Below are 24,635 nucleotides of genomic sequence, written 5' to 3' on the forward strand. Positions count from 1 at the left end.
GTTTGTACATAGAATTGTCTAGGTTGGAAGGGACCTTTGAGATCGAGTCCAACCATCAACCTAACCCTGACAAAAACCATCACTGAAACAACTGTGCTTCATCAAGACCTCAGACAATGACAACACTGGATATTAGAAACCTAGCAATACGCAATGGGAGCTTAGGGTAGCACCATTTCATTCCCACTTATATTTCTCTATATTGTATTCAATAACTAGTACAGATAGTACTATTCTGATTAGTAATAAAAGAAAATGTTGCACTTGTTATGCTTTATTAGATAAAGACGTAAGGATGATGGTATGAGTAGAAAAACAGAATCAAAGGCCATGCTACTTGGCAGTATTACATCACTGGGATATGGTAACCTCAGCAAAACTTACTTTCCTTATTCCAGAACGGAATAAAGTGTGTTCAAACTCTGCCTATGCCGATACACAATGTTAATACAAACAGAGTAACATGCTTATATTTGGACAGGCAGCAGAGTACACTCCCATTAAGTTTCCAGAAGACCCCAAACTGTGGGGGACTACCTGGTGTGCTCGAGTGCAGGCTGCCATTCAGAGATGCTGGAGGAATGGGGTGATGGGGACCTTATGGAATTCAACAAGGACAAACATGAAGTACTGCACGTAGGAAGGAATAGCCCCTTGCAACCATGCAGGCCAGGGAGTAGCTCTGTTGAGAAGGACCTGGGGCTCTTGGCAGAGAGCAAGCTCAACATGGGCCAGCAATATCCTGAGCTGTATTAACAGGAGCACGGCCAGCAGATGGAGAGAACAGACTATCCCCTTCTACTCTGCACAAGCCAGGCTGCATTTAGATGCTCCAGTCCAGTTCTAGGCTAAAGACAGGGATAAACTGGAGAGTTCAGCAGAAGGCCACCAAGATGTCTAAAGGCTGGACCACTTGCTCCGTGAAGAGAGGCTGAGGAAACTGAGCTTGCTCAATTAGGAGAAGAGCAGGTTTTGTGGGGACCTAAAAGGAGGCATCCACTCTCCTGGTCTGTACAGAGAGTTTATAAAGAAAATGGGGCTGGGGTCCTCATGATGGTGGTGGGGATAAATAGGCACTGGGCACAAAATGGAATGAAAAAGGTGGAAAACCTTCCTCCTTGAAGAGAGGCAGGCTGTCCAGGGAGGTTGAGCAGGCTGTCTGGGGAGGTCGTGCAGTCCGTGGAGGTGCTCCATCCATGGAGGTCTGTGTAACCTGCTCTGAATTCACGGCTGAGGTGGCTTTGAGTAGGGGGTTGGGCTGCAGACTCCCTGAGGTCCCTTCCCACCCCTTTGCTTATTCTGTGACTCAATCAACCTATCATGCAAGCGGGTAGTCTTTGAATATGCAAGCCATTTTCTAGCCCTTTTTCAAACACCAATTAGCCTACGGTCAGCAACGTAGCAAAGATTAGACCCCTTTGGGTCTCGGCTAGGGTCTCTTCACGCCGCTTCGCCCCCCGCCTCAAGCCGGTGGTGCTGGAAAGGAGCCAAAAGGATCCCAATCAGGCCATTTTAGCGGCGGCGTGGGTGTTTCTCTACTCCTTCGGGATACGTTTAGCCCGATACAAAGGTGTAAGTGCGGGGAAGGAGAGCTGACGCGATCCTGAGGGGGCCGTGGCCGCCCTCCTCGCTCTTCCCCTCAGCGGCTCCTGACCCGCCTCAGCGCCGAGGGGGGAGGAGGAAGGGCGGGGAGCGCCCGAAGGGGCGCTCCCCGCCCTTCCTCCTCCCCCCTCGGCGCTGAGGCGGGTCCGGGCCGGCTCCTCCTCTGGCAGCTGCGGGTGTTGGCGGTGCCTCCCGTACGCGCCCAAGCCCACGGGAGCCCGAGGGGCGAGCGTCCCGCCGGCCCGGCACGCCGACGGCCCCCGCCATGTTCCAGCTGCTGCGAGGCCTCGTCTTGCCGGCGGCCGCCTGCGACGGCAACAGGGATGCCGACTCCCGCTACGCTAACCTCTTCAAGAAGCTGGACCTCAACGAAGATGGCAGGGTGGATATCGCCGAGCTCCAGACGGGCCTTCGGGCCATGGGCATCCCCCTGGGAAAAGAGGCGGAGGAGGTAAGAACGGGCCGGGGATGCGGCGGCCCTTCCCCGGTCTTCAGCCGCTTCGCCCCGACGCTACCTCCCGGCGGAGCAGCTGCTGCCGAGCGCTCTCCCTCCGGCACCCTGCGGCCATGGGGAGGGCGAGGCGCGGCCCGGCCGCCCCATCCCCGCCGCCCAGCCCCGGGAGCGACGGGGCGCTGCCCGGCGGGGTCTCGCCTCGGGGGGCTGCTCCAGATCCGGGAGCCTCATCCCAGGGTTTGGGCCGCTCCTGGGTTTAAGTCGGCCTCGGGCCTTGCCTGTTTCGTTCCCGGGTACGCCGTGCCTGCTCCGGGGGCTGTATTGTACGGACAGGCCTCAGGGTTGTGACTGAAGGATCCCCAGTGCAAACGCTATGAACGGTAGGGCTGTCGCCGGTTCTGTTGCCAAGTGGGCACGGCCGGGTTTATTCATCCTGCGTAGACTTTCGATTTCCTTTGGCTCTCTGCTGTGTGATATTTTATAGCATGTTCCTCCTCCAGCATGATAGAGGGATGGTCATTTACAGCTTTTTTCTGTCACTCCACCCACGCGTAATCTAGGCCAGATAAATTAAGGTTTGCTTTGGGTGGCAGATAAGTAAATCTGTATAACAGTAGGTTGTGATATCAGAACTAGTTAGTTCTGATAACTATCAGAACTAGTTGAAGCGAGGTCTCCATGAAATGATTCATCTCACATGGGCTGTGTCTGATACCAAGGCCCTTCTATTTAAAAATGCCCACTTGTTAACAGTGGCCATCAAACCATGAAACAGATAGCACTCTGTGCTATGGAGTCTGCAGCGGTCGGGTTGGACTATTACATTCCTTTGTGCCCTGTTATCTATGTTGTGACCTCACAAGTCAGTAAAACTTGAGTCATCAACTGTTCCAGTGTGATGTTGAGTTACATTAGCAAATTTGACCTGTACCTGAAAGAGAAACGTCTCTTTCCTCGTTGTTTTCAGTAATCCCCAGGGATCAGAGTATAAAATCATTTATGCACAATTCTGTAGGCATAAGTATTTGTGCGGTAAGGCAAGTCTGTGGTGAAAAGGCACGCATAGGTTCAGTGAGGCTGAACAGCTACAACTGAGATCTGTGCTGGAGCTATTACCGTAACAGTCCTGTTCTTTATTTCAGTATAAAGAATGGTTAGATGGCATTCCACTGCCATGCCTGTACTAGCTGTTGCGTGCTTTCTGAAAGAGGTTCAGGAAAGTGAACTTAAATTTTGACTGCAGTGTTAGAGATATGCTGGGTCAATAATTCAGTTTCAGTGACCTAATACTAATAGTGGGACACTGCCAGTTCTTTCTCATGATCTCATTTTTGGTCTCTATTTTACCTCTTTTTGGTACATTTAATTCTTTGTCTTGTATATTTAAGGGAAGAGTATCCAATATGCTTCTTGAGTGATGCTTATGTGAGAGTATAAATGAAAGCACGCTTTTACTTCAGTATTGCTGCTGGTCAAAATAATCTTTACAATAAGTACGTTTTGTGTTCTTGATATATGAAGAAGGGACAACTTGGCTGGTTTGCTTATCCATGAGAGTTGTCAGTATTAAGAGCATGCTAGCTGTGAACTTCAGTCACACATTATATACACATTGTTGAAAACCTGTTGTACCAGTTTGACTGTAACAATTCGGGGTTTTTACTTACAGTGCACAACAGGGGAACAGTGACCAGTTAATTTTCTGATGTTTAATAAGAGTGGTCTTCCCACATAATTCACTGAAAGCCCTGAGACGCAAGTGGTGTGTGTGTTAAGTTTGAGCAACTTAAAATTGAAGTTCCAAGTTCTTCCTCAAGATGAGTGTGATGCCTTTCATTAATATTGTGCATCTGAGTATCTGTAAAATTATTCTTGGTTGCTACAGGATAAACTGGAAGTGAAACCCATGAAATCAATAGAGATAAGCTAGACTTACCTGGATGTAATGGAGAAGAGGAACTGGCTGCCTCAGTTGCTTAAGAAACACAGAGTAAACAAAATAAGCCATGAGTCATGTTGCACGTTTGAGAGGGGTGGAAGAATTGTTGGAGTGCACTGAAACTTGTATATGCTATTTTAAAGTTAATGGTGGGCATGGTTCGAACTAGAAACTAGCCTGGTTATATGTAACTGTTAATAACTAGACTTGTTAATAAGAGAGCCTCAGTAAGACTTGCCACCGGCTTCTTTCCTATCTTTACATAGCTAATCTGCTTCCTGTGCTTTCTTGCAGCTTGAAGCTGCTTTCTCCCACTTACTTCACTTCAAGCTCTAAAGTGATGTTGAATTCAGTAAAGTGCCTTTTTACTACTTGGTAAAAAAGTATTTTATTAATTAAGTCCGATATTGAATCATCATATTTATGTTTGGAGAGGCAGAATTAGTCTTATAATTACTAATAACCAGTGAGTAAGGAAATGAGATGTGGAAATACCACACAACGTGGCAAAGTGTTAGCTAGTGAACTGCTCAGCCCTGCCAAAGTAGTGGCACTATGGGGTGGGAAGACCTTGGGATATCCTAAAGGAGAGTAGGCTTCGGTGCCTCATGGCTGGGTTGAGGTCTCAGGCCTGGTACTATTGTTATGTTCTACCTGCAGGTCTGGGTTCCATTGCATGGGATGGAATTCACGTAGATGGGAGTCTTGGTAAAGGTCCTCCTGGGGGGCACAGCTGCTTCCTGGTTAACTCCTGGTGAGAGACCATGTGAGTGTTCTGTGTTTCACTGCAAAGTCAGTTGGTTCATCCTAAGTCATCATCTTTGCGGTATAAATTAGTGTTTGTCCTACCAGTAATACTTTCCTCTTTTCTCTTGAAATGTAGTTCCTCTCTAGAAGGAATATATAGGTCTTTAAAAGATACAAAACTGCTGTCCATTTGAGTAATAGACTACTGGTATGCTCTTTTTATTTCACCTTTCATCAGTTGTCTTGGCAGTTTTTATTAATGTTTAATGTACGATGAGACACTCTTTTATGTGAAGTAATGTTGTGGATACGAGAATTGATGTGAAACCATGTGGTAAGCTTTGGAGGTAGGTTGCATGTCCCTCTAAGGAAGAATAATTTTTTCCCCATAGCAGGACATCGTAGCACAACGTGACAGAAGCTCCTGACTTTGTGTTCTGCTTGACCTGCCTCCTGTCAGTATCTGACAGACAAAAGTAAACCACTGGAAAATCCGAAATGTGTGTTGCTTAGAGGCTGCCAGGATGACTCCTGTTTTATATTGTAGTATATTACCCGCCAGGAATGGGTAACTTTGCAAAGCTTTACAAAAGATTCCTGACATAATACGTCAACACCTATGAAGGAGGAATTCAGTGCGATGACAGTATAAAATGGCGCTCTACAAGCAACATTAACAGCTATTATACAGTCAGTTTGATTAGTGGAGTTGTCCAGTAGAGATACAAAATAGATGCTGTGATCAGATCTCAAATGATCTCATCCTGTGTCTTCAGAATGCCGTGAGTCTCTTAGGCGGGAATACCATAAATATGCCAGTGGTTATATGAAGTACTATTTTTGTTCACCCTTTCCTTTTGTTGCAATCATTCCTTACAGTAAACCTGTAGCAGGCGAACCCCATATTTCAAGCTTCAGTTTGGGGTAGGAGCATTCAAATTCAGGTACTACTTATACATTGAGTCCTGAAGCTATCAGTAGAAAGATGTTATTGAAATGAATGACTACATTCTGGAAACAGTATAATAATCTTGTTTGGACTGACTCTTTGTCAGGTTTTGATGTAAGACTGGCTATGTTAAGGCTCCTTTAGATGAAGAAATAGTGAGATGAGCCTCCTGAGTGGTGGAAACAGGGCCCAACAAGACTAAATTCTTAGCGATCAGAATATGGTCTGTTTAGAGTAATGGACTCTTGTTTATGAAAATTTTAGTCCAACGAAGTCTAAAAATACTCGGAGCGCTTGAAATGTGCTGCTGCATTTAAACCAAAGAAAATTCAGAATTCCGTCAAGCGAGGCAGGCCCCTGTGCTGTCTTAGTGCCGCGTCTCAGTGCGAGAGGACGGGTGAGAACAGGGCCAGGTGTGTATTGTTTCCTTCTGTGCTTTTCTCTGGCCTCTAAAAGCTACAGCAAGATAGTGCTTCAGAGCTTGAACTTATCATACCTGTTTTTAGTCCAGAAAGCACATACTTTTTAGTGACTGACCTAAATATGTCCTTGAATATTTCTTCACTGTTTTATTAAGATTTTTGAGCTTTTCTTGGTTTTGATAACTTCCCTTACATGACAAAATTGGAAGGCTAGTAGACCAAGTTAATTGAAGCCTTTTCGTTATGTTGTAGCTTGGCTGGAAGCATACAAAAAGCACTAGTTAGTTGGCAACTTTCTAGAAGAAACTTGGTTATTTCTGATCAGACGATATCTACTCTTAGAAATTATTATCCTACATGATATGCAGACTCATAGCCTTATAAGCTTTAGCACTTAGTCTATGTGTCATTCTTTATGTGAAATGAAGCTTTCTCTCACCTTAATAGTATGCCGAAAACTGGTTCTTTAGATTTAGGGTAGATAAGCATCTTCAACTTCTTACCAAAACAGATGTCATGTCATGTGATTGTAGAAAACTGGAGCCACTTAGTTCCTTTAAACATTGCTTTACAGGTCATAATAGGTGTTATGATTATGTCTGATTATGGGGACTTAATTGTGAGATAGCGTAAATATCTTCAGCAATATATCTGACTTCAATTGTAAGCAAACATGTAAGTCATAATTTCATTTCAATGTGTGCAACTTCAGAAGATTTTAACTGCTGTAGTCTCCAAGTCTCCATATGAAAGAGCAAGATAAGCAGTTTGTTTTTTTATAACACTTAAAACATCCAAGGAGATAAAATATTTTTATTTTCTTTAATACTAACTTGATAGTTTTTTTCTCCTGAACAGCGAGAGGGTACAGTGAATGATTAATTCTTCCTCTTGTTGCTGCAAAGTGCAAGAATGCCAGGCACCAAATATGGGAACCCCCACCTCTGGAAGATCTCTTAACTGCATGTTGAAATGCTTTGCTAAATCCCTGTCTTGGGGCAGCAGTGTGTCCCAGGTCAACAAACAAAGTAAACCGGTAAATCTTTCAAGATGACTGTAAGGTGGGGATGTCTCTTTAGCAGAGTAGTCTTATTTAATGGAAAAAGTCAGTCTACCAAGTATGTTCAAAGTGAAAAATACCAGTGTAAATTGCAAGGAATGATGAATGAAGGTACAAGGGATAGTTTGCATCTCCCATTTATGCTGTTTCAGATTCTTGGAATCTAATTCATAGCTATGAGTTGAGAGAGTTTATCCAGGTCCTGAGGGAGCAGCTTTTGCAAGGCATATTGGAGAGCATACTCACGACTGGCATCTCTTCCTTTTTAGGCTCATTTTGTAGAGATTCTCTTACCTGAAATGGACCTCTGAGAAGATGGCTGTTAGTGCTTTCCTGTTGCAGGGGAGAGTGGTGCTCAGGACAAAGAACAGGAAGGGGAAGCTCGGCAGCTGATAGCAGCATCTCTGCTGCTGCCAAGGGCTCAATCCTGCTGTACTGGAGCTGGGGACTCCGTTAATGTCGATCTGTGGCACGTTTAAAGGGCCTGCTTGGGTACTGCTCACATATGGTAGTATCCTTTGGGAGGGAAGGGAATAAATATGAATGCATCATTTGAACAAGTTGGGAGGTCTCTGGAGGCAGTGCAAATTACTATTTTGCTCAAAATGCAATGTTTTGTAGAATTTCTGGAGGTTAAGTGGCAGTCTAGTTTGTTAGTGTATTACGTGGTCTCAGTGGTTGGAGTATAATGCTGTATGGACACATCCTCAGGCCCTTTCCTTTTATGCTGGATTTATCTCCCAACTGATGCAGTTTGACAAGACTGACTTTAGTAATACTTACTACTGATTTTTGGGTTATCGTTGTGTGTCATAAGTTTGTGTAGTCTTGGGAGATACAGACACAGAGGTGAAGGGGGAAAGAATAGAAAAAGGCGAGGAGAAGGGAATATTGTGATTGGTTTTAGGTACAGTACCTCTGGTTTTAAAAGAAATTGTGAAGTTTGTGAGTGTCTAAAGACACTATGCTGTTGTTACTGTGGTGCTGGTGCTTTTTCTATGCAATATTTGTAACTGCCCTTTGGAACTCTAGTCATAGATTGCAGAACAATGAATTGCTAATTGCATCAATTATGTATCTTTAAGTGTTGTTTTTTAACTTGTGTCTTGTAGATAGCATGATAGGAAGCCAGAAACACCCAGTAACTTCTTGATGGATCACTTCCTTTTAAATATTCTTTACATCATATTAATTAGCTGAAATAACAAGCTGATGATTGGTAGTAACAAGCCTAGATGATTGGTAACCGTTTGTACTGAGCAGCCTCACGTATTATGCACAATTCAGTTTTGTAACCAGAATGTGAAGGCTTACACACAATACACAAATAATGATACTAGAGTAATATAAAAAATAAACCATGAATTTAAAAGAAAAGTCTACATAAAAACATTAACATTTCTAGTGTCTTGTTTTTTCTGTCTTTATGTTGTAGCTATGAATGTGTTAAAGCTCATAACTTTGGCACAGAGTAATTTAATAATTCATCAGGCCGCTTTGAGAGTGTCAGAATTTTTAGGTGTATATAAAGCCTCTCTGTAATTCTTCTGATTTTTTTTCAGCAGTCATGCTGGCTTATGTTTCCACACCAAATACAGAGGTCTTCTGGAGAAGTAGGAATTCAACACTGCCAATAATTCAGAAATTTAAAAATAAAATTCTTCAGTGTTTTATTCTACTTGTGGCCTTTCACATTGGTGTTGCCTTGCTGTATTAACAAAATATACAGCTAAAAAAGAAGTAAAGTAGCGGAATTTAAAAAAAAAAAAAAGAAGAGTGTCATGACCAAAAAGGTCAGCATAGGAGCATTGTAGTCAGTATGTGTGAAGGCCGATAGCATTGAAAGGAAAGATCATCTAAAGCATCTTCCTAATATCTATCAGTAATTAACAATTCTTTATGTGGTCACCATTTCATTTTATCTAGTGAATTATCTTCATTGCTTAGGGTGAAAGTTTTTAGACAATGAGAAAAGAAATGGCACACCTTGAAAAATAAACATTTTCCTCTTGGGGCTGGGCCTACGTAAAGGTGAGGTGATCCCACAGTAAGTCTGTAACAGGAAATGGCAGGTTTTATGTGGCAGGCACACTGAACATTGTTTCCCAGGACTTCCAAGCGAGGACTGGCGTCTAGTTTGGTTCCTGCTCTATTGTTGTAAGCATGCCTATTTTAAAATGCGTCCAGGTCTCCTCCATCAGAGAAGTTGGTGAACCAGGAACTGGCAAAGTGACAGGTGGTTGTAGCTATGCAAAATCTGGTAGTATATTACATGCAGAACAGCAGAGTGGGACCCCTTGTTGAACTGAAGTGAAGGTGACAATGTTAGAACAGGTTGCCTGGGGAGGCTGTGGAATCTCTGTCCTCGGAGATGTCCATGACTCAATTGGATGTGGTCCTGCGCAACCTGATCTGATTAGATCTAATTAGATGTGCTTTGAGCCGGTGTTGTGCTTGATGGCTTCCAGAGGTTCCTTCCAACCTGAACTATTATTTGATGCTGTGAATGGGCAGTTTGTACCTGAGAGTTGGTCTTGCCACGGAATCAAGCGTCTTCCTGCTGGCTGTGCCCACGAGGGAGTCTCTGCCCTCCAAGTGGAAGGCAAGCTCCTTTCAGTGTTCCTGTTTGTTCCACAACCTTGCAAATCACAGGTTTTAATCTGAAACTTTGACAGCCACATAATTAGTACATTTCACAGCCAGCAAGAGGCTTTTGTTTGTATGAACTTTTAGGTTTGTAATTTGAGAAAAACGTGTGTGCCTGCTGAGGAAAAGCATACGTTTTTGTTCCCTATTTCTTCTGTTCTGCTGTGCTGAGAGTGGCTGAGGCTGACTTGAAGTCTGGAAAGTAACTGTAAAAACAAAAGTGGGGAATGGAGAGTATGTGCTTTTCTTTTTCTAGTTGTTGCAATATAAAATCCGCTCATTTGGCAGATGAAATGAAAGGTGCCCCCCTTCACACACACTAATGGCCAGCTCTCTAAACCTCCTAGGAATTTCCGTTTTCTTTGGCTTGCATCATCCTCAGCAGTGGAGGTTTTGTAATTGGAATTTAGTTAAAGTTTTGTCATCTGTGAGCCAAAACAACACTTCCCTTGTTCTACATTTTCATTTGTGTAGTTCCAGATAGCGGTAGGGAATAGAAACAATTTGCATTGATTAGAATTCACTCCAAGCGTGTGTATGACTGCCACAGAAATTACCTCCTCCCAGTAGCTTATGGGAGTCTAGCAGGATACTCGGATCCTGCAGTATGAGGTGCCATCTTACAAATTTTGGGTTTTTTGAGATTAAACATTGAAGTACATTTCTTCTAATAGAGAGATAGGAAAGACAAAGGAGGCAACATAAATGTATTCAAATGTCTTCAATTTTTTTTCACCTGTAACACCTGCAGCAAATACACCAGTTTTCAACTTCCTTTATGTTTAGTTTCTGTAGGCTAGAACTTGTTGGACTTAGGTCTTTTGAGGACTTCTGCTAATTAGAGTGGACTAAACAAAATGATTAAAACCAGATTTTGCAGATTAGAACAGCCATGCAAATCTTGTTAAGGGTTACTTTATTCAGAAACTACAGTTGCACAAGGCAGTTTGCAAAACAGAAGATATTTGGAAGAACTTCTGGCATATGCTTTATGTGTAACCTGAAGTGCTCTGAAACTTACTACAAATTAGTGAAGAGATTGTGCTGTCTGGTTGGTCTTGTACAGAGTGCTGCCCCCGCTGGATTTCACACATTGAAGGAAGCCACAGGGACTGATGCCCAAACTTTCCCCTAAATTTTATGTTCTAGAGGAGAATTTTGGGGCGGATTTCCCTGCGTGTCCTTCCAGAGGAGACAACGGCACTCTGGAAGTGTGAGAGCGGATGGGAAGCGGGGAGTTGGTGTCCTGTGGGCCTTGCCTCTGCTCAGCCCCTCTGCTCCCTATGGGGAGCAGCCCTTGCTGTGGCGTAAAGCCCAAGCTAATAGATCAGTCCTGCAGAGCTTGTTAGCCAGGGCTTCGCTCTTCTCCGTGCTTTGCCTTTGAAGACAAGCCTCAGCAGTTACAGGCTGATGCTTGAGGGGGCTGCTGTAATTCCCCTTTATTAAAAGCTATGTTTTCACACACAAAGATGGCAAAATATTCTGACCCTTTGTTGATGGAGAAGTGAATGCCTAGGCTGTATTTCAGACTTGTTTCCTGCAGTGCTGGCAATTGTGTACCCTGCATTCAACTCGTAGTTAATTTTACATGTAGATGTTTCTTATCTGCAGGAGTTACTGGGAAACATATGCGAAAATGGAAGATAACTGTGCTTTTCTTTGTTACAAGTCTGTTGTTTGTTTGTTTTGAATTTTTGTCAGGGATTCAGTTTGAAGCAGAAAGTCCTACCTTCTCAAACCCTGGGGGATGGAAGTGCTAGTTAGGCAAGACCTTTGGGTTTTTTGGTCAGCAGTTAAATACTTAATTGCTATTTGTATTTTTATCTTTATAATTCATAATTAATAGACCACTAGATTAAAGGGGATAGTTAAGACTGTATTTTCTTAACTTCACTCACATATTGACAAATTTAATGTGTAACCAGGAAAGTCACAGGCTTAGAGTTGTTCTCTTTCAGGATTTTGTCCTGTCCCGCACCTCCTCCTCGGCAAATTGTTTGATATCTGTAGGTGTAAATTGCCAGTGCTGGTAAGAAATGTTTAAATCTTTGAATAGGGAAGTTATGTAAATAATAAATAATGCTTTCTTATATCTATTTTTGCTGCTGAGTGTTTTCTGTCTTTATGAAAATACCAAGAGCATGTTAAATTCTGAAGAGAAAATTCTGAAGTGTATGCTTAGGTGTTTTCCTGATTTGACTCCTGAAGTGACCAATACAATGCCTTATTTTTATTAAAAGCCAGGGCTGTGCTATGCTGCTGTTGCTTTGTGACCTGCTGTAATTTGGAGAAGTCAAATGTTTAATTTTCTCTCAACAGAAAATTTTTAAAGCTGGAGATACTAACCAGGATGGACAGCTAGATTTTGAAGAATTTATGCAGTATCTTAAAGATCATGAGAAAAAGATGAAACTGGCATTTAAGAGCCTGGACAAAAACAATGATGGTATGCCTTGATTTATTTCATTTGTTCAAATGTTGTTTGAAGATACTGTGGATTAAAAGTTAACTTCATTTATATTTTTTGTCAAAACTGGAGACAAAGTTGTGAATATGGAACCCCTACTACTTTTCCTCAGAAGGATCATAATTATAGTTTACTATAGATTGAAAAAATAAGTTATTATAGTGTTTTTTTCTTTTTATTATCTTCCAGGTCCGTTGATCTGGGGCTCTTTGTTCCCCAGATGGAGAAACTCTGAGGAAGTTTCTAAGTATCTATTAAGATAAAATAGTTTTCAACTCACCGAATGTTTGCCTCTCATTTGGTTGCATGATTTTAATGTACTTACCTTCGCTCAGTCCTTTTGGTAGACAATCAAAATACATCATCTGTGTTTAAATTGATTTTACATTATCTTTGCTATTATGTAGGTGTTACAATGGAACTTAAGTGAGTTCCAAGGTGTTGAGCGTATTAAGCTCCAGATTCTAACTGTTCTAACTATGTATCTTTCTTTTAACGTTTCAAGGAAAAATTGAAGCATCAGAAGTTGTCCAGTCCCTCCAGATATTGGGTATAAACATTTCAGAAAAACAGGCAGAAAAGATCCTGCAAAGGTCAGGTCTTTCTATTGTTAATTATTATATTTTTATATAATTTGTTGTTATATATAATGTATTGTTAATTATTATATTTTTTTTTATAATCCAGAGGACAAGATAAATGGGATTTTAACTTTGAAAGGTGTTCGTACCTTCAGTGGTGTCTTTATAGGAATTCTCACATATTCCATCTGTTCCTGGTTGATAGTAAATCTAGTCAGTATTTGAATAGCTGGCTCAGGGAGGAGAACGTTATCTCATTTCCCTGTAAATGTTGTTGATAAAATGAAGTTTTATGTGATGTTTTTAAATGGAATATGCCAGATGCACTTGGATGAGAAAAGCATAGTATTGAAAGGCCATGGCAGATTCAGCCTTGAAGTCTTCATATGGAATTTACAGTCAGTTGCCACTGATGTGATGGCCAATATTTTTAAAAAAAAAAAAAAAAGCAACAGGACAAAACCCCATCCCCACTACTGTTTCCTGATATAGTTCAATTTCTTTTCAGTATTGATGCTGATGGGACAATGACAGTAGACTGGAATGAGTGGAGAGATCATTTTATGTTTAACCCAGCTACAGACATTGAGGAAATAATTCGATATTGGAAACATTCCACTGTAAGTTCAACCTTTCTTTTAAATTAGTGCCGCTCTTAAGTTCATCTCTGCTGGGTTAATTGGCAATATTGTTTTTTAACAACTTCAAAGTTGTTATATTTCAAGCATACCTGTATTTAAGATTGTTTGGTTTTCCTTTTCACTTTGTGCTCTCCCATTTACAAGCAGGATAGTGTGATGTGAGTTTCTTGGGAACAAAGAACTTGGTCTAAACTTTGCCAATAATTAGGAAGAAATCCTTTTCTTCCTTTCAAGATATTACACAGAAGGATGGCAATCACAATATTAAATCTTTTTCTCTTCACTTTACAGTACATTCTTATGTTCAGTGCTTTTGATGTGTGGAAACAAATTATAGAAACGTTTTAGCTGTTTCTTATGTTGAAATTAGTTCAGTGTTCACATCTATGTAGTAATATTATCATTATCATAAAATCACCGCTGTCATTAGAGATGATTTTCTGTGTACATTTCCTCACACTTTCTTGGGCTATAGAATGTCAGAATATACAGCAATAGGCAATCCACTGGGCAGATAATTTTTTTTTCAAGTTAATATTGAATGGAGCTCTTGCCACCTCAGTGACTAAATGTTAAGAACAAATAATAAGGTGAGTAAACCAATAGTAATCCTATTTGCTAAATATCCTTCCTGTGGATTATTGGAGTGATCCATAAAGTTAGGTAGAGACAGATTTCTTTGAATATAGTGAGACCATTCTTATCTTCAGGGATTAGTCAGCATTTCCATAATAAAAAACAGTTTATGAGATCTGAAAGCTTTGAGTGTTTCACAGTATACAACCTCAGTTCAGAAGTGCTTGCTTGAAGGGAGTTAGCTCCTTGTTTGCTGAAGAAAACACTTGAAGTGCTGCTGTGAGATCGGGTAGTCCTGGTCCCAGCTTACTTGGTGGAAAAAAACCCTTTGCTTTTATAAAATGCTTTGTATTACTATTATTAAACATAAGTTCTAATTTTTTTTTTATTATGGAATGTCATTAGTTACCCCCAAAAAACAATTTTAGAAGTCTCTTGTGATCTTCCAGTGTAGCAGTCAGCTGATGACCCAGTTATCACAGCAAGCAAAATCCAGCTATACGGCAGCACAGCTGGTGTTTCAGATAAGAGCAGATGTGAGACCTCACACGCCTGGCTGGCATTGACAGCTCTTCCACTTCTGTTTTTATTGTAAAATTTTAATTGCTGCCAGACTCTTCCAAGCAGATAGCTGCATTGACATAGAATTGTTATGACTTGGTAGCTATGGCCTTTCTGTTATAAACACCCTCAAATTTAGCTTTATTTCTTAGTTGTATTTAGGGCTTGGTAGCTGCAAGGTTTAAACCGTGGTAGATATGCATAATATCTCTAAAAATGTTGAATTTATATTTTGAGAGTTCTGATTGGTCTTTTGATGATTCTGTATAATTGAGCAACTGATGACACCTGAGTTGGAAGCCATAAATGTCAGAAAGATGAAAGGATTTTTCAGTTAATCTGTTCAATGTTCAATATCCAGAATAGTTGGTGCTTATCCTGTTTGTCCAGCGCCTAACTCTGTAGTCTGCACCCTGCAATTCTTGTGTTCCAAACAACCAGGACAGGATTCAGTCTACTTAGCAGAGAGGGAATGCAGCATAAATTAGGGATGTAGCATCTACAATTAAAATCAACAGTAGTTAAAAATAATTTCAGTTAACATGCTTTCTGATCAGTACTTATCAGTTATTAAAACATTCTTGCTTCTTTATAGGTTTAATTTATGCCTAATATTGCCTAATATATATATGCCTAATATGCCTATATTATTTACGGTGGTTTTTTTCTCATATATCATGGTTATAAATTGTATGTAGATCAGAGAGTAGTTTAAGTGATATGTGAGATTCCATAGTCTTATGTCCTGGACAGTTTTATTGCTAAATCCTATAGTAATGTTCTTCTTCTATCAAATTGAGTGGTATTACAAACATGCACCTCTTCAGGAAATGTCAAACTTTTATATCTGAAAAAAAGTCATTAATGTGTCTTTCAGTGTAACTGATGACAAGAAAATTTATAGTGTGTTTCAAACTTGGTATTTTGTAAGATAATGCACAGCAGCTACTGGAAATGCAATACTCCAATATATCACCTGTAGAAATGCTACTTTAAAACGTTAGGGCGCGTGGTGGGAAATGGGAAATCCCATATATGTGTGAATAAATTACCATTAAAGAGAAATCTCTTGTTAGCATCCTTAGGAGATTACCAACCTAATCCCAGAGGGCTGTCTGGTGAAAGGTTAGCCGCAACATACAAGCATTTGAGCTTTAGTGCTGACTGTAAAGGTACTGATCTTGGCAGAATGTCTTTGTTTGAGCCATACTCAAGGCAGAAATTTATTCTAATTTCTAATGATGATGGTGCAGTCTTTGAAATGGTGGGTCTGTAGTGTTATTACTCGATCTCTACCTAGAAGTCATTAAAAGTTGCTATTCATTGAATAGCAATAGCAATCCATAGCAAGAAATTAAAGAATGGAAATTAGAGATGTCTTTTTATTTTTAACTAGAGTTTTATTTACATATTCTCAGGTGGTAGGTTAATTTGAAATTAGAACTGTTGAGTAAATTGAGATTATGGAAGGATAGTTATTTGTACATCTTTGCTTTGGATTTTAATAGGTGTTGGATATAGGAGATAGTTTGACTGTTCCAGATGAGTTCACGGAGGAAGAGAAAAAGACCGGACAGTGGTGGAAACAGCTGTTGGCAGGAGCACAGGCTGGTGCTGTCTCTCGAACAGGTACAGCACCGTTAGATCGCCTTAAAGTGATGATGCAGGTAGGTGCAATGTTCAAGATCTTTATAGTTTCCAGCCGATCACTTCAGTTTTTAAAGAGCTGTTATGGAACGCTGATGGCCAAATACATTATCTAAATTATGGAAGTATAGTTACGTTTTGACAATTTCCATATTTCGAGTTCATAAAAGTTGCCTTTTCTATAGTCACATTGGCAAAAATGTAAACAAGATATTAAAGTACTTGTGCTGCTAAAATTAAGATTTTTTTCCATAGTGGATGTGTTTTTGCTAGTTGATATATTTAAGCGATTTAATACTTAGATGATGACTTTTACAATCTAATCAGAGCAGTGTTTTTTACTGTGACTTTGGTTTATTTTAGGTTCACGGTTCAAAATCAAACAAAATGAATATAGCCAGTGGTTTTAAGCAAATGTTGAAAGAAGGTGGCATCCGATCACTCTGGAGAGGAAATGGTGTCAATGTTATGAAAATAGCTCCTGAAACAGCTATTAAATTCTGGGCTTATGAACAGGTAGGATGATAAATCAGGAATGAAAATAATAGCAAATAAAATACTGTATCGCTCTTACTGTTCATTATTTGCACTGTTGTGTTACATAGGAGTTTTTATCATGGTTGGAGATTTTGTCACGGTAATTTAGAGGGACTTTCAGATTTAAAATAGTTTATTTATTGTGTTAATAGAATAGTTGGTTTTAGTCAGATTTTGCTGTTGTATTTTAACCAGTGTAAATAAACTAAACTGTCATAGACTTTACACTGTCTTCCAGTCTGCATAGCTTTATATCTAGTGTATTGCTTTGAAGTGACAACAACCAAAAACTTAGCATGCTATGCTAGCTGAATTTACACAGGATTCTTTTTAAGTCAAATATCATGGTGCTGTGTAAGATATACTCGTCCTGGATTTCAGAGTTATATTTACCTCTGAATCAGCTTTAAGCATCATGTTAAGGCCTAATCCTCCTTTGGAAAATGAACTCTGGTTCTGATGTAGTTAAATGATCTTTATATTTCCTCTGTGGGGCTTGCTAGTGCCTCGGGTAAGACTAAATGAACATATTGAACATCTCTGTACAACTATGAAATAAAAGCAACAAAAAGTCAAGTAAACTTTGGATATTTTAAGACTGAATGGCAGATTTTGATGCCAGAGAGTAACTTTGAGCATATTATTCCATACTCTTGCTCTGCCTGTTGGGAGCTGATGGTGCGTTATTGCAGCATGATGTCTCTGTCTTGAATGACACAGTTATGTACAGCTCTCTGAGTGTCTCTGTGAACGTGGTAGTTGATCTTTCATTCTTTGATTGGAGAACGGGATCTGCAAGGGAGTAGGGTTCCTCTTTCTTATCTGGGGGTCACAGTGTGGGTACCCTTGTGTTGGCTGGTTGTAGAATACTTGACAGTATTGTGGTGGCTGAGGTGTTTGATGTAAAGGATTCTTACAGTCTGGAATATTTATTGTATTCTTGAGAATCTTTGTCCACAGAACTGCAGTGAGTGTAGTGCTAAATTTGTTAGGTTAGTAAATTTAAGTCTAAATACATGAAAAAGTAAGTATAGCTTGAATAAACATTTTGTACTGTACTCCTGCCTCTCATAGTAACTCTTCCCTCTCCTAAAAATCATGTGATGTTTATTTTATGTGTTTTAAACTATACAGTATAAGAAGATACTCACTAAGGATGATGGCAAGTTAGGCACCCTTGAAAGATTTATATCTGGTTCTTTGGCTGGAGCAACAGCACAAACTTCTATTTATCCCATGGAGGTACGTAACAGGGAGTCTGCTTCCATTGGAGACTCTACCAAATGTCTGGTTCATTTCCAAAGTAAAACCCATTTTGCTCTTGAAAGTATATAGTAATTCCTCTATATTCCTGTATCCTAATTTATTTTTACTTTAGACCTCCTTTCAGAACTTCAGTACCAGGCATTATAGAATTTACTGTGTTCTAATTTATACTTGTCATTTTTCTATATATTTGGCTGTATGCTATAGTCTAAAGCAAAGTTTAAATGAAACCTAGTTCAGAGAAAAAATAATCCAAGAATGCAATTAAAATTAAGTACACATTCAAGCTACTTTCTAAATTGGGCATAAATGTTTTCCCCCACTATGTATGTTAGCAAGGAATATTCTTGTCTGTTGCAGAACTGATGAAGTTCTGTTGCATTGCACTGCTCTTTCCTCCATAGGACGTATTTGTATGTGATTCTAAATATGTTGCAATTTAACAAGCATTAGTATATTAACTGCTCTAGGGTAGCTAATTCACATCCTGCTTTTTTTTTTTTCCTGAAATGGAAGTAGGATGTACTTCTTTACTGCTGGTTCACCAGAAAGTTTATCTTGTGCAAATAACTGGAGTATACATTGGGTGTGGGATTAAACCAATGCCAACGTCAAGATTTGGAAATAATGGAAAATGTAACCTAAATACCTTTTTTGTAGGGAGGGGTGTCAGTAGGAATAGAACTTAGCTGTTTTCATTGCTGACAGTGATAATGATCTCTCTTTAAATAGCATTCTTGCTGTTAGAGCTGCTGAATCGCAGCTGGCCTGAGTACAGAGTTGGGTTAAGTTATAGAATAATTGAAATGTTATGTAGATTGTCTGGATTACACTGATGAATGGAGATGGCTGAACTATTCTACAGTAAGATGCTCTGATTTTCCCAACAAAGATATAATACTGTCCTCGAAGTGTTTTTTAGGGTGTTTCTAAGTAAAAGAGAAAAGCAAACTGCCAGGAAACTCCTGAGGAAGCTGCAGTCTTATGAGGCTTTAAAGTAGGCCAAATTCTTGCTCAGGAAAATTCCTCTGTGGTTTCTTTTGGATATTGTTATTAATTTCTTTGTCCTAAGATGCTGTATAGACTTATTTGCGTTAGTAATCAGATGCTGGGTTTCAGTAGTAAGCCACAATCTTTGTATCCCTTAACTACCTCTCAAAGGGTTGTGCTTTTTAAAAGATTATTTTCTAAATGTGCTTTGCTGTTCCCAGATCAGAAGTGTGATCTGCTAGTATGTTAATGCTTTCACTTGTTCTTTAGCTAATGCTTCAATTAAATATTGCCCACGCTGTTGTCTTCAAGTTGATAAAAAAATCTGCCTGTTTTAATCAAGAAAAGAAAGGTGAAATGCAACTTTAAAAGGCTAATAATTTGTAAGCTAGTGGATGGTAGTATGTGTGCTACTCTGCACTAATGATAAAACCTAAAGAAGCCTACTGCTAATAAAGCCTTAACAGTAGCCATCACAACGGAGATTTGAAGTACCAAAATGCAAAGCAGTTCCAGACAATTGAATAAACAGGGAGATACTGTGTTTTCCTGTGTTTATGAAATATGTTAATAAATAGGTGTGTAATAAAGGCTACTTTTTTTTCCCCTTTAGGTTTTAAAGACCAGATTGGCTGTGGGTAAAACAGGGCAATATGCTGGGATGTTTGACTGTGCTAAGAAGATCTTAAAAAGAGAAGGTGTAAAGGCCTTCTACAAAGGCTATGTTCCTAATATTCTAGGTATAATTCCTTATGCTGGCATTGACCTTGCTGTTTATGAGGTGAGTTGAGATCACTGCATGCATGTAGCTTTCATTAGTTAATTTACAAAAAAGATAAATACTTCTTAGAATATCTTTAACATGAGATAGATTTGTAATACGCTTGTAGTATTACAGTAAAATAGATAAATGAGAATTTCCACTAATCTTACTAGACTTCAATGTTTTTCTTTGTTTACCCCTCCTGGAGGAGTGCCTGTGCCAGTGGGCCCTTACACACAACAGTACCAAACAAGAAATCTACTCGTAAGGCAGGGTTATATTGACATTGGCAATACAACATACTTGTGTAGTTAAATAACTCTGTTGAACTGGAACATACCCATTCTATAGCAAATACGGGCCTTAAAAACCTGATATGATATTCATATTGTGTTACCTATGCTGCATTTATGATACTTAATACATTTTTTTTTTTTTGCTATTTTCTCTGATTTATAATTGGATTGTAGTAACCTGAGTTCCTTGTGTGTCTCTGCATATCGCCAGAATTCTTTGTGGCTGACAGAGTTGTTGTGAGGAGTTTGAAACACTGCTCCCTTTCAAGAGGAACTGGCACCTCTTATACTCATCAGCAACAATTAAAATGTTTTATCTACTTTAGATGCTAGGTGTTGCTTCGAAGTGTGTTAAGTAACTCAGATGCACAGACTAATTTTTTTCCAGTCCAGACAAACCTTTTTTTGACACTGCAGTAGTAATCAGCAGAATTCCTTTAGCAAATGTTTTCAAGGAAGTATGGAAGTTCTTTTCTAGAGTTTGGATCCTTCCTTCTGTGTGGGGTGACGTGCACAGCTGTGAGCTTTTGCTGAAACTTGGCATGCTGAGTTGTGTTCCCCTCCTCCTCCCCACAAAGCATTAACAGGTTTAGAATACGGGCACTGTTCCTGCTGCTGGGTCTTTTAAGGATTTCTCTTCTAGGCACTAACTACTGTAGTCTCGTTAAAGTCCCTACCCGTGTGCTAAGATGACCTGTGCGCTTTAAAAGTGAGCATATAGGACTGGCGTAGTGAGATTGGTGCTTTTCAGGACTGAGCCCATAAGATTTCTTATGAATAAAGATGTATTTGTTTACTTTCTTGAATGCAGATCTCTTACTATTTAATTTTATATCTTGGCAGCTCTTAAAGAGTACATGGCTAGAACACTATGCATCAAGCTCTGCTAATCCCGGTGTATTTGTATTGTTGGGGTGCGGTACTATTTCCAGCACATGTGGGCAGTTAGCCAGTTACCCTCTTGCTCTTATCAGAACACGCATGCAAGCTCAAGGTGAGTCCTGTTGTACCGAAAGTGTTTCTCTGTGGTCACATCAAAATTGTATGATTTGAGATAGCAGTGGCAGAGACGTGGGATTAAAAAACCCAACTTGGAAAACCAAGGACTTACCTGGAAAATTCTTCTTAACATTGGTCCCTTCTCCTTATTACCCCCAACATTGTTCTTCATCATACTTAATTCAAATGTAACATTTCAGACACTAGTGCTCTGTGTGCTCCGAGAGCCACGTTCCATAAAAGACTATGAGACATAGAGTTCCTGTCATACTCTGGGAGCACTTTTCTAAAAGTTAGAACGTTTTCTAAATGTTAGAGGTAAAATGAAAAGGACTTGTATCATCCTGTGAAGGCAGACAGCAATGTTTGCTCTAGAGGACATTTCGTAAAGACAGTTTCATAGCTGAGATTTTTGCTTGATAGGTTTGTGCACGGACTTAAAGATAGGAGCCTAGATTTCCAAAGGAATCTAGGTGGATAGTGGTTTTCGGTGGATTTAGACACATGGGTATCTCTCAAATATCTGGGATTAAAGGGACTGAGGACTCAAGTCTTAAAGGCCTTAAAAGTGCTAGTAGGCTCACCACCCAGGTGTTTAATACTTGCTTAAGAATTTTAATATTACTAGAACTGTTTTATAACACATTATTTTTTTGTTCTAGCCTCAGTGGAAGGAGCTCCACAGCTAAACATGGTCGGTCTCTTTCAAAGAATTATTGCTACAGAGGGAATCCGAGGACTTTATAGGGGCATAGCCCCTAATTTTATGAAAGTGCTTCCAGCTGTCAGCATCAGCTATGTTGTATATGAAAAAATGAAGCAGTATTTGGGAATAGCATGAAATGAAGGAAAAAGGTGAGATGCTTCTAGTGTTGTTGGAAACACCAGAAAAAAAATTGTTTCTCAAGTAATCTGCTCTCACAATTAGAGACAGATTTTTGTGGAGAGATGCTGCAACTTCTGAAGTGGGAAGAAACTTTCGTAAATTCTAATTCACCATTTCTAAACAGATACCTATATTGCACTTTAAAATGTCACTGAGTTTAGAAAAAAAAAATCAAGAAACTATCTTTAAATCAACAGTATGTTTATATTTTCAGGAAATCATACATATTTTACTCATTGGCTTTTTTTTTTTTGGTATTTGTCTTTTCTAAATGTGTATTTGGCTTGGATCAAACCAAAGGTAGGAGAAGTTTATACTGCCTTGATACTGAATATATGAAAGTGACTTTTTGTTTTGTCATGCTGCCTATACTCAAGCAATTCACAGGCAACATTTTGCACGCCTAGAAGTAAGCACTTACTATTGTTATTTTTGAAGACTTAATGTTAATTTTCTAAAAAATAGATCATAGATACAGACGAGGAAGGTGTAACACAGTAAAATGTAGCCTATCACATCTATCTTCAGGCTAACTGGTTGGGTTTTTTATGTAAAGAATAGGAGCCTGAGAAACTGCTGTTCTGTGGTATCTGAATACCTCAAATGGATTTACACGGTGTTTTTGTAATACAATCGGTGATTTTCATAACTTGCTTCAGTGGACCTGCTTTTCATTGCACTTGTAAATGCTAGCACCATTAACCATGACAAGCTTTGGGTTACAGCTGCGCGTTCTATAGGATTGTAATATACAGGAAGGGAAAAAGCTTGGTTACTTAGATCCATTCCATACAAGTGCAAGTCACTCTTGAAAAACGGGGTGGAGGATCCAATATTAAGCCGATAGTGATTGTAGTGCGGCCGGCAGCGGAGCTCGTCATAGCTGCCGTGGGGAGAGAAATGCTTCTCATTTTGGAATCCCTGTGCTCTCCCTTACTCAGAGGGCTGCAGTCCGCTATGTGCTTATAGTCAATAGAGGATTGCGTTGTTATGTAAGGGTTTTACGGGTTTGTCCTGTGAGATAAATCCTCTTTCCCTTCCCTGCGCGTGCTGGCTGTGTGTGGGAAATTCAGATAGTAACACGCTGAAGCATTTTGTCCAAGTGACCAAATGGGGCTGTTGATCTCAGGTGCCCATCAGATTCCTGTTGATGAAGTGAGCAAAGCACGCACACAAAACTTATTAGTGCTTGAGAAACGGCTCCTCCTCAGAAAACCAAAGCAGCACTTCCTCAATGTAGAATGTGGAAATGTACAAGTACTTCCAATCAATTTCCTTTTTTTGTGGGGTGCATGGGGGGATGGAGCTGCATTTCAGTTACCTTCAGTCCTGAACACTGAAATAGAGTAACAATTGTTGCCAAACTCCTTTGTTACTCTTACTGCTTTCTGCCATAAGTGGTGTCTTAATCTTTCTAAATTCAGGATTATCTTTATACTTATCCTGACATTCTAAAAGCAACTGCTCCTAGACCACCTCCTGAAATTGGATTACTGAAGGAAGAACTTTGTTCCTGTAAGGTCATTAAAGGTCTCTTTTTAATTCTCTTTAATTTTTTTTTAACAAACAAATAAACAAGCAAACATGAATAACTGCCTGAACCTCCCTTGTTTCACATACAGAAGTCTATTAGGGCCATATTTTTCGAACAGCAATCAGATGTAAATCTGTGTTCAGTGCTTCCATGGCTGGTGTTTATTCTCTATAAACTGATACGTAACAACTCCATAAAATTTGTATTATAAAATGTTGTTCTATCAGATTTAAGAAAATGGCAGCTTTAGCTGTGTCTTTTGGCCTTCCCTTTAGGGAAACCTTGGACTTTGCACTTTTTTTAAAAAAAACAAAAAACAAAAAGTCATTCTATCCAAATCATCCATCTGTACAATGCCTTTCTGATCTGAATGTTTCCTGGTTTTGCCAACATTCTCATATCCTTGTGGGATGTGTGAGATCAGTTCCTAACCATTTTGTTTGACTGTGACCAATGAGCAAACGTATTGTGTGTGCATGTGATGCGGAGGTGACTTCAGCAGTGTCTATCTTCTAGACGTGCTCCATTTTGTTTATAGTGTGCAAGTGCCATTATGAGTATTGAAAACTATGGTGATGATGTTTTCAAATGTTGAAAAGATGGGGGTCTTTCAAATTTAATTTTTCATTATGTGCCTTTATGATGACTGTGTTCAATTGTGTATTCTTTGTCTCTTAAACATATGTTTACCTTTTTAACTCTATAAAACTACCGGTTTCTAATAAATGTTTGTTTCCTTACCTGGCTGGAGTGTGCTGATGTTTTTTTTCACGGCGTGATAGGCAGATGACACTTCTTCATTGCACTATATGTGTAAAACTCAAAGTGAAAAGTGAAAGTAATTTATCTGAAAATAAATTTGAGAATAGCCTATGCTTTGCTATTACATCAATATTTGAAAACCTAGTTTGTCATTAGTCAATTGTCATCCTGTTTATAGCTGTCACATTGTTTAATGGAAGATCACATAGTGTTTAATATTTTTCCTAGTTCATTGTACCGTATTACACCATGATTTGCTTTTGTGTATGCTGCGTGACAGAACTCTTGCTTGTTAGTCAAAATATCAATA

General features: G+C 39.6%; 1 protein-coding gene across 1 annotated transcript; it reads left to right on the forward strand.

Moving 5' to 3' along the window:
- Positions 1–1,867: 1,867 nt before the first annotated feature.
- On the forward strand, positions 1,868–24,302 carry SLC25A24 (solute carrier family 25 member 24). The gene is made up of 10 exons (XM_074151692.1): positions 1,868–2,053; positions 12,139–12,265; positions 12,792–12,879; positions 13,376–13,487; positions 16,154–16,312; positions 16,656–16,808; positions 17,964–18,071; positions 19,699–19,866; positions 20,988–21,138; positions 21,806–24,302. The coding sequence occupies exons 1-10, from the start codon at positions 1,868–1,870 to the stop codon at positions 21,982–21,984; spliced, it is 1,431 nt and encodes a 476-aa protein (XP_074007793.1). The 3' UTR covers positions 21,985–24,302.
- The last annotated feature ends 333 nt before the right edge of the window (positions 24,303–24,635 follow it).

The sequence above is a fragment of the Numenius arquata genome, chromosome 8 (assembly GCF_964106895.1).
Source record: "Numenius arquata chromosome 8, bNumArq3.hap1.1, whole genome shotgun sequence".
Taxonomy (NCBI): domain Eukaryota; kingdom Metazoa; phylum Chordata; class Aves; order Charadriiformes; family Scolopacidae; genus Numenius; species Numenius arquata.

Coding starts and splice junctions, on each gene's coding strand:
- SLC25A24 (XM_074151692.1), top strand. CDS start 1,868: ATGTTCCAGCTGCTGCGAGGCCTCGTCTTGCCGGCGGCCGCCTGCGAC. Junction 12,266..12,791: donor CCTGGACAAAAACAATGATG/GTATGCCTTGAT, acceptor TAACGTTTCAAG/GAAAAATTGAAGCATCAGAA. Junction 19,867..20,987: donor TTGACCTTGCTGTTTATGAG/GTGAGTTGAGAT, acceptor ATATCTTGGCAG/CTCTTAAAGAGTACATGGCT.